Source organism: Quercus lobata, chromosome 11, assembly GCF_001633185.2.
Source record: "Quercus lobata isolate SW786 chromosome 11, ValleyOak3.0 Primary Assembly, whole genome shotgun sequence".
NCBI lineage: Eukaryota > Viridiplantae > Streptophyta > Magnoliopsida > Fagales > Fagaceae > Quercus > Quercus lobata.
The window spans coordinates 31,521,570-31,531,301 of NC_044914.1; the positions used below are offsets into that span (position 1 = coordinate 31,521,570).

The 9,732-nt window shown below is 38.7% G+C and overlaps 1 protein-coding gene across 1 annotated transcript; it reads right to left on the minus strand.

The window, feature by feature from the left end:
* Positions 1–2,586: 2,586 nt before the first annotated feature.
* LOC115966718 lies at positions 2,587–2,934 on the minus strand. Its single transcript, XM_031085890.1, has one exon. The coding sequence runs from the start codon at positions 2,932–2,934 to the stop codon at positions 2,587–2,589; it is 348 nt and encodes a 115-aa protein (XP_030941750.1).
* Positions 2,935–9,732: the final 6,798 nt, after the last annotated feature.

Sequence of the window (9,732 nt, forward strand, 5' to 3'; positions counted from 1 at the left end):
TATTCTGCCCGAGATTCAATCGATCGAACCTAAGCTTCGATCGATCGAGCCAGGCCGAAATGCATAATCTTTTCTGCATTAGCTCGATTTCAACTTTATATAAAATACACAACTTTGAGTAAAACTAAAACACTTCTAAACACATTATTTTGATCATGTTTTGCCAACAATACACATTAGAGTTCTAAATACATAAATACCTAAGTCTTTAGAACCTAACAATTACAACTTTCAAGTTTATGCTAAACTTGAGTCCACAATAAATTGGATATACAGCAAATAAATCTCGAGTAAAAACAATCTCACCACAAAGCCAAAAGAAAAATCTTTCTCTGAATACTCCAACTCTCCATAGTTGTAGCACTCAAAAACTCCATAAGAACTCCACCAATTTATCTTCCTTGTGTGTAACTTGAGTAAAGAAAAATGTCTCATTTTTCTTTTTCACTCTCTCACACTCTCACTGTATTTCTCTCTATTTCTTCACACAAACTTCACCTCTCAAGTGGCTGAATATCTCTTTGTGTTTCTGCTCACTCTAGAACTCACACAAAATGGCCAAATATAACTCTCTGTTTCAGCTCTCCACTCAAGGCCGAATAGCATCAATTTTCTTTCTTCTCTCCTTTTTCAGTTTCACCGTGTCTCACACGCCTAAGTCACTGCCCAAGGAATGGCATACTGACTTTGGAAGCCTGAAGAAGCAAGCTCATTAAATGAGCTTTGACCCAAGCATGTGGGCTGGACCCATACAGTGCTTGCACCCAACAATTATGAGTTTTTAATATAATATTAGAGATCTCGAACCAAAAACAAAAAGGCTTTTTAATGCACTCTTCGTCTGATTTTTTCTAAAGCTTTACAATTCTGGCAGTATGTGGTGAAAATTGGGAATTTGACCACTAAAATCTTATTTTATTTTGAGATGCACAAGCCACTAAAATTTTTAAAAAATATTTGTCCTCACAATTGATAAGGTTTGAATATAGAAGTGGAAAATCGCACCGGGGTATAACCTTCTTCAATAGAAGTTAATAATTTTTTATTAGATTAATATTTTGAAAACTTCATTGTTAAATTATACATATTTTTAATACAAAATTTATTATAATAGTGTGTTTGTCAAAAACAAATTAAATAAAAAGATATTAAATTGTGTATCATTGAAAAAAGTTATACAAAGTATAGTTTGGCATCTATTAATTAATTTGTTCCTTCATTGAATGATAAATGTTGTTTATTTTGCAAAGATCCTTGTAGTTCCATTGACATTTCTAAATATTTTCAATGGATATATTCAAGATTTAAATCTATTTTCCAATTGTAACATTGAATTATAAATTATTAATAATAATAATAATCTATATATCTATATATATAATAATAGGTGAAGTTAAGAGAAACTCAAATTAGAATTTCAAATTAGAGTTCCAATTTTGCATCATGTGTCATATATTATTTATTCTTAAAGAGCTTTATTTCTTAATTTTAGAATCAAATATAGGACCACATCATAAATATTCATCCAAGTGAGTTATTAAGTATAAATACCAAAGAGTTTAGAATAAATGAATTGTAAAAATTAAATTAAAAAAAAAGTGTTTCACAATAATTTAAAAAAAAAATAGACAATTTACATTTTATACCTAATAATATCCTTACAAAATTTTTAAAAGAGTTAATAAAATATAAAAATGACAATCAATAGTGTTTAAATTATATATATAGAAATTATATTATATATCTTATTATATATCTTTCAGTGTATCTATACATATGCATTGAGCAAATAACAATATTAAGTGACTTGATTTTCTTTGGCTTAAATTGGTTCCAAACCTGTAAGTATCAAGTATTCAAATGTACTCGTGGCATGAGCTGATTAGCGTAAAAGATGAGAAGCATTAAAATGTCTTTTAGTATTTTAACATCTTGAAATCAGTTAAAGTGGCACTCTTGAAATGATAACTGTGCAGTTGGTATAGCTTATATTTTATTAAGATAAGAATGAGATGGGTTTGACTAATCTATATCTGTGAAGCCCTCTCTTTCTCTCTTTCTTTCTTTCTTTCTTTCTCTTTTTCTTTTTTTTTTTTTTTACAGTGTATTTTTAATCAGAAGTTAATCACTGTTCGCGACGGATGAGTCCATAGTGGGATAAATCATTAGCCCAAGGAATTTTTTCAAAGTGTCGGTGTCCGAATTTAAACTAGAGAGCTCCTAGTCAAACCCAAGACAGCTACTTTGAAACCGAGTGTCCAACCACTTGACTAACCCCACTGGGTTATATCTGTGAAGCTTTAAAACAATATATCTAATAACATTAAGTCAATTTAATTTATAATTTCAACTGTAAATATGATATCTAAAAATTCAATATATCACCTTTTGTAATTTTTTTTTTTTTTTTTTTTATGGGAAGACCGAATTCTTTATTTGAGGTTGAAAAGCAATAATTATATCATGAAAAAGAGCTTGTTTTAAAAAATAAGGATTTTCTTCAACCCGAACAGAAAAATCAATAATGCCTACAGCATGCTTAGCTAGTAGGTAGGCTTGCCTATGGATGTGAGAAAATTCCACCCATCAAAACTCATGAGAAGTTGATAGAGAGTTGTACACCACAACATCTATCGTGGCAGGAGGAGGCGAGATTTCCTTTAGGGCATTCACAAGCACCAGCGAGTTCCCTTTGAGGATGAAGTCTTGGATGAGCAGGTCCCTTGCAAACTGAAGTCCATACTCGAAGGCCTTTGCCTTGGTCTCAACAGCACAAAGAGGAGCCATGATCTTCTTGCTACAAGCACCCACCACCTTGCCCTCTGCATCTCTAACCAGTACACCCAAGCCAGCAGCTTTCTGAGAAGCAAAAACTACACCATCGACCTTTATCTTATATCTTCCATGTGGTAGCGAAGTCCAGTTCGAGGCCATCGTGGACTTTACTCTAGCGAGTTTCTCATAGCATGCTTGGTACTCCCTCAAATAATCTAGAGAGTTGTCAATCAAGGCCTGACTAGGTTTTTTATCACCTCCATTTCTTTACTCATTTCTGTTTGTCCATAGAGCCTAGGCAATCATTATTATCTTCTCAACCCAGTCGTCATCCCACCTCACTACCATATCCACACACCACAATAGATCCATGAAAGTGGAGAAGTGAAGATTATTATTCATAGGAAAAAGTGTGGACACCATTCAGACTTCCTTAGCTTTGTAGTAGTCCCAGAATAAGTGGCTTGATGATTCCAAATCCGCCTGACATGTCTCGCAGTAGCTATCCTCCAATACCTTCCTCCTTTTAAGATTTATCTTTGTAGGCAAAATATCTCTGCATGCCCTCCAAGCAAAGTGGCGCACTTTGTGAGGGATATTAGCACACCAAAGACATTTCTAAAACCTCTTGAGCCTACTATCAAATCCATCTCCACTGCTGTCCAATATGCACTGCGAACACTAAATAGGCCTGTACGTTTTTAGAGCCCAAATTTGCTTATCCTCGGGAAGGTTTGAACTTAGAGCAATCCCACCTATAGTCTCAGCCTCGCGAAGCGTGAAAATCTGCTTTCTTACATCATTTATCCATACCTCACTATCTATATCAATCAGCTCCTCGACTCGTGCATCCATAGAGAGAGTTGAAAATGGAGATGTAACCTTATACAAAGAAGGTGTAGGCAGCCATTTATCCATCCAGATCTGAATACTCTTCCCATTCCCCACTCGCCATCGAATGCCTTTCTAAATTATATTATGTGCTGCCATAATGCTCCCCCAGGCATAAGAAGGGTTACTACCCAAACCAGCTTCTATAAAGTCAGGGAAAGTACTTTGCCTTGAAAACCCTTGTTGATGCCTATTTTGGCAAAAGGACCCAACAACAGAAGAAACCCAACAATGTGAAAAAGGGGTTAAGAAAGAAAAAGTAGCAAAGTAAAAACCATTAAAGCCAGAATAATAGGAATAATGATCCACAAGCCCACAAAATAACAAAATGGTTCCAAAGCAAGCAAACGGGCCAAAGAAGCCCCAAAGAATGAAATGGTAAGCCTATGGGTATCATAAGAAATAGAAAGAAAGCAAAAACAGGCAAGAAGAATCCAAAGAAAGAAATTAGTAAATGGGATTAGTTCGAAGGCCAATAAACCCAAAAGTAAAAGATGTGATAGTTGGGCTAGGGAAGCCCAAAAGACTTAGCAAAAACTCATGGGAATGTAAGAAGTAGGAAAGGATGAAACGGGCCGAGTACGCCCAAGGAATAAATTGGGCCGGGAAAGCCCAAGATGTTATTATATGGACTGACCCAACAAGAATGCTAGGCAACATGAACTAAAAGAAGGAATAACACATTAAATTGGCATGGCAAGCCTAGAGGAAGTCTAGCAAACAAAGTTAAATGATATCGTGGCAGAAACAATGCAATGACATGGTAGGAGTACCAACTAGCCCACAAACCAAAAGTGAAAGGAGACAAGGGTTGAATTAAAGAAGAAAAAGCCCAAACCCAAGCAATGCCCAGCCCAAAGAAGAAACGAGATGCAAAGAATGAAGACCCAATGACTCATTGATGCCACAAGAGTTAAACAAGTAACAGAACAAGCAGTAGGGCCAAACAAACCTACTGGCAATGGCAAACGCATGAACACCAGAAAAGCAATGGACTCATATGGGAATGGAGCACGCACAAGGCTTAGGCACCACCTACTTGTACCCAGCCAATACAGGGGGTTTGCTAGGCCAAAGGGAGTTTCTCTTTGAAAGAACCAAGTTTGGCTTCGTACAGGACACTGGCCTAGAAAATGGAAGAAAGGTTTTCGACGTTTAAGATAGAGCACGCCCAAAGAAGTGAGAATTGGTACGTGGATGCACTAGCTGCATTGGGCTCACAGTTAGGCTTCCAAAGTAGTAGTACTAGAGTCAATGTCAATAAATGAAGGGAATATATTGTTGAAATACTACGAGAGAGGTTCCGGAAAAAGCAAGAATGTGAAGAGGACTGGAGGGTTCCTATTAAGGAAGCCCTGTTAAAAGAACGAGACCTAGCAAACTTGAAAATGTTAAAAGACTATTCCCTGATGAAAGGGGAATTATATCGCAGAATGCTAGGAGGGATCCTATCACGATGTGTAGGGCACGAAGAGGCCCAAAGAAAATTGACGGAGGTGCATGGCAAAACCTGCGGGTTCTGTGGCGAGATCAACCTTTACCGCAGACTCCAGAGAGTGGGTTTTTATTGGCCAAGCATGGGTAAGGATGAAGACCTAGTCCAAACCCAGTGTGAAGCTTGCCATTTGGTTATTGACTGGGAGGAAAGTTACGCTATGTTCACCAGTGAAGACTAGAGAAGCCCGTTCGTGCAATACCTGGCAAAAGTTGTCCTACCACAGAAGCATAGTAAAAGATATAAATTTAAAAAGCTGGTAGTGCGCTACTTTTTACATAAGGGGATCCTTTTTAAGAAAAGGTATAATGGAGACCATTACGATGTCTAGGTCCTAAAGAAGCAAGGGAAATGATAAAGGAGGTACATGCAGGGGAATGTGGAGAGCAACAAGGACAGAAGAAGCTATGCCGGTGCATGCTACAAATGAGTTATTATTGGCCTACTATGACAAAAGATACAATAGAATTTGTGAAGAAATGCCACAGCTACTAAGTGCAGGCTAACCTGATTCACACTCACCCACAAAGTTTACATAGCATGGTCACCCAATAGCCTTTCCATACCTGGGGTCTTGACTTAGTGGGACCAGTCAACCTATCCTCTCATGGGTACATATGGATCCTTGTGGCTACGGAATACTTTACCAAATAGGCGAAAGCCATACCACTCCGTAAGGCCACATGAAGAACCGTGGAAAATTTCATCAAGGAGAATATAATTGTTAGATTCAGGGTACCTCATAGGATCATAAGTGATAATGGCACTCCATTTGTCAATAGTGAGATTCGAAAGATGCTGGAATTTTATCAGATTAAACACCACCGGTCATTGCCTTACTACACCTAAGGGAATGTGCAATCAAAAGCAACAAACAAGACTATCATCAAGATCATTAGCAAGATGAGTCTGGAATACATCGGGGGATAGGCAAACGTATAAAGTTGTGATTTACAAATTTGTATTTTGTTGGCTTTTATTCCGTGCCAAATTTGATTATAATTATATTCAATCTTGTGTACCCTGTATTTATTGTGGGATGTGATTGTAAGGGTTGTGTGTTAGAGAGAAGGTGTGTGAAGACACAAGCAAGTGAAGCCAAAAGACTTCTCGCGGGTGTCTTGTGACTAAGCTTCCTGCGAAGTGAAGCATGTGTCTTGCACATGACTGGAATGCGAAGATTCAATACAAATGGAGACAGTTGTGTCTGGCGAGTAGATCGTGGGTAAGGCCTTCTCATGAGACACCCGCGAGACATTCTGTTCTGCCAGTCTGTACTATCTGATACACACTTTTTGTACCCTCATTATATATACCCATATTACCCACAAATGTGATAGAGAGTTTCTAAGAGAAAACCCTAGCTAAAACACTTGAGAGTTAGAAATTATTATACCAACAATTCTCTACACATTTGTTTGTGGAATTTTCTCATCTCCTACCTCTCCATTTCCATACCATTAAGAGGTCAATAGCCCAAACACTTACCACACCTTTTAAGAGTGTCTAGTGAGGATTTGGTGCTGCTGGGAAACATTGGAAGAAGCCAAGGATGGCAGATGCAACATAGAGCTTGTTGCGGGATTCAGAGAGCTAAACAAGACACGGTTCCGAGAAGCCTTGTTGGAGTAGGAGTTTGAAGGGCTTAGATACAGCGGGTAGATTAGGCTTGGAGAGTCTCTTGCTTACCCATGTATCCCAACTGATTGTCTAGTAGATCGATTACCACTTGAAGGGCGGCGGAGAGGTTTTTTGCCGAGTTCTTCGGTTTCCTCTTCAATAACACGTCTCGGTGTTATCTGTGTTTGCATCTCTCTTCCCTACTCTTGTTCATTTCATTTTACTGCTGTGTTGCTTTAAATATGGATTAGAGTAGCTCTCGTGTTTGTATGCTTATGTTTACACTATTCCGCACGTAGTATTAAGTTAGTGTAAAATCAACCAAGCCGTAATTTGAATTGAGAGTCTAAACAAACTCTTGTGTTTTCACACATTTCGAGCTTTCAAATGTTAGACACTCTTTGGGCCTACCGAGGCTCTCCCAAGTCTGCCACAGGATTTTCACCCTTTTCACTAGTCTATGAAACGAAGGTAATGAGCCCAGCTAAAGTGACAATGCCCTCCTTAAGGATCATACAGGCACGAAAGAAAGAAAAGGAGAAGGGAGTTTTCACGGCAGAAAGATGCAAGTACTTGGAAGGATTAGACGAGAAGAGGGAGGAAGCCCAAACGTGTAGCCGTAGATACAGGGGAAAAAAGACTGATGCTTATGGCAGAACAACCAAAGAAAGGGTGTTTGTAGAAGGATAGCTTGTACTTAAAACAGCAGACCACGTCAGGCGAGGTATGGCAAAATCATCTAAATTTTCGAAGGGACCCTTCGTAGTAAGGGAAGCATATGCAAGTGGGTATTACCGTTTGGCTCAAATAAATGGAAAAAATCTAATGGACGCCATTAATGGCAAATAGTCAAAGTGTTATTATTCCTAAAAAAATTTATGTATTTATTTCTTTATCTTGTTTAGTTTTCTTTCTTTCCTCCAAGTGACCACCCTTTTAAGGGATAGCGTCACAAAAAAGTATTGTAGTGTGTTTCTATTTGTAAAAGTAATGAAGACTATGGAGTATTAGCAAAACATACTGTATCATAATCATAGTAATAGCTATAGCAGATGTAGCGTAATAGATTACAGACCCAAAATATATAAGTCATGTCAGACTTATCAAATAAGTGCTAGAGAAATAAAGAAGTGTACTGGGTAGGACGAAAAGGGAAAGAAAATAAAGGAAATACAAAACTACATAATGTAATCAAAGGCCTAAAATAAGGGTCTGATCTCCAAAGTGGTTAGGGCCAACAACATTAGAAAGGAGACACTCATGACATGCCTCTAAGTCTGCCACCTCCTTCTTCAAAGTCTCAATGTGAGCATCTATGGCATCCACAGCAAGTTGAACCTTTTTCATAAAGAAGGCTTAAGCAATCTCTCGTAGGTGATCTAGTATGAACTCCACAACAAATCCAATTCTGATCAACTCCTGAACTGCAGCCCTCCCCTACAGGATTCTCTCAATAAACATAGTGTCGATAAAGTTATGCTCAATGTCATTCATCACGCTCCCAAATAGCTTGAGGAAGTACTCCCTCATGGATCGGCCAAAAAGAAACCCTTGCATGAAGTCCCCACGACTGTTATAGACTGCCTCCAAATGAGAAATGTACTCCCTAAGAACCCAAAAACCGTGCAAGTCAACATAAAGGGCACCAACACCCCAAAAATCCACAAGATCAAGATCATTGGTCTCGAGCTAGTCAAATTGGATGAAGAACCGGCCTCTCTCACTGGATCAGGAGCTATGGCAAAACTAATGCCAACCTCAAACCAAGAGGATGGAGCCACCTCGACAAGAGTCAGACTTGGGAAGAAATATGAAGTATAGCATGAGTTCACAAGGGATAGACAAAGTGAAAGGATGAATCCATAATGAAGATTAGAGAAGATAGGAGAGAAAAGAAAGTACCAAAATTCGTAGGAGTGGGGGCTACAGGTATTGCAGAAGTAGGGGTTGTAGGCATTGCAATGTCTACTATAGTTTTGGACTCCTCAAGAATGTTTGTAGCCAAGAAAATTGATCCATAGAGTAGTTAGAAGTTGTTACCAGGAAATGACAGGAAGAAAAGAAAAGGAAGATCTTTCAAGGACAAGAGGCACATAACCATGGCCTCAGTCTCGTGCTCAACGTCCTCATCAGAATCAAAAAGCCTCTTCCTTATGACAAGCTCATCCTTGGAATCCTTAAAGGCCTCTTCGAATCTCTTATTAGAAGACAAATCCACATCAGGCCCACGGGTGGAAGAACTAAGAATAGATGGAGTGACCACCAAGGAAGAGCCATCCTTTATGGCTTGAGAAAAGGCAACGAAGGGATCGCTAGCTAAGATGACAAAAGGAGTAGCAAGAGAAGCACTCTCAGCCTATGATGCACCTACAGGATTAACTTCTTTCTGAATAGTGGAAGTCTCGACAGGAGTAGGAATAGACTCACCAACCCTCTCAGTCTGGGTACTCCTCAACAGGGCCAGGTCTGGGTGAAGGAATTGAAGCCTTGGCAGGAGCTCCTTGTGTAGCAGTAGAAGTAGAGGCCATGGCCTCAGCCATTATGTCTGCCCCATCAAAAAACCCTCCATGGGTGTGCCCATAGCAGCAAGGACCTCCTAACTCGTGGGATGATAAACAAAAAAGGGCTTGGGATCAACCTAAAAACAAAACAAAAAATGGGAAGAAGAGAAAGAAATAAGACGAATGTTAAGGCAGGAAGAAGAAATAAATAAACACGCAAAAAGAATGAAATAATGAAAAAGAAGAAAGTAAGCACATGACAACATGTGGCAATAAGAATGCATGCGAAGAGAAGGAATATACCTCCAACTCGAGCTCGTCAAGTAAGATGGGTTAGGTGGCAGGAGTATCCTTCTTATGCTTAGACTACCAAGAAATAATGAGAAGAAAAAAGAGGGAGATGCATAAGTATATATGTGGAGTTGGCCGCAGGAAGGCCCTATGAATAAG

Bases quoted from the DNA above. Each gene is read 5' to 3' on its own strand.
- LOC115966718 (XM_031085890.1), bottom strand. From the start codon at position 2,934: ATGGCCTCGAACTGGACTTCGCTACCACATGGAAGATATAAGATAAAG.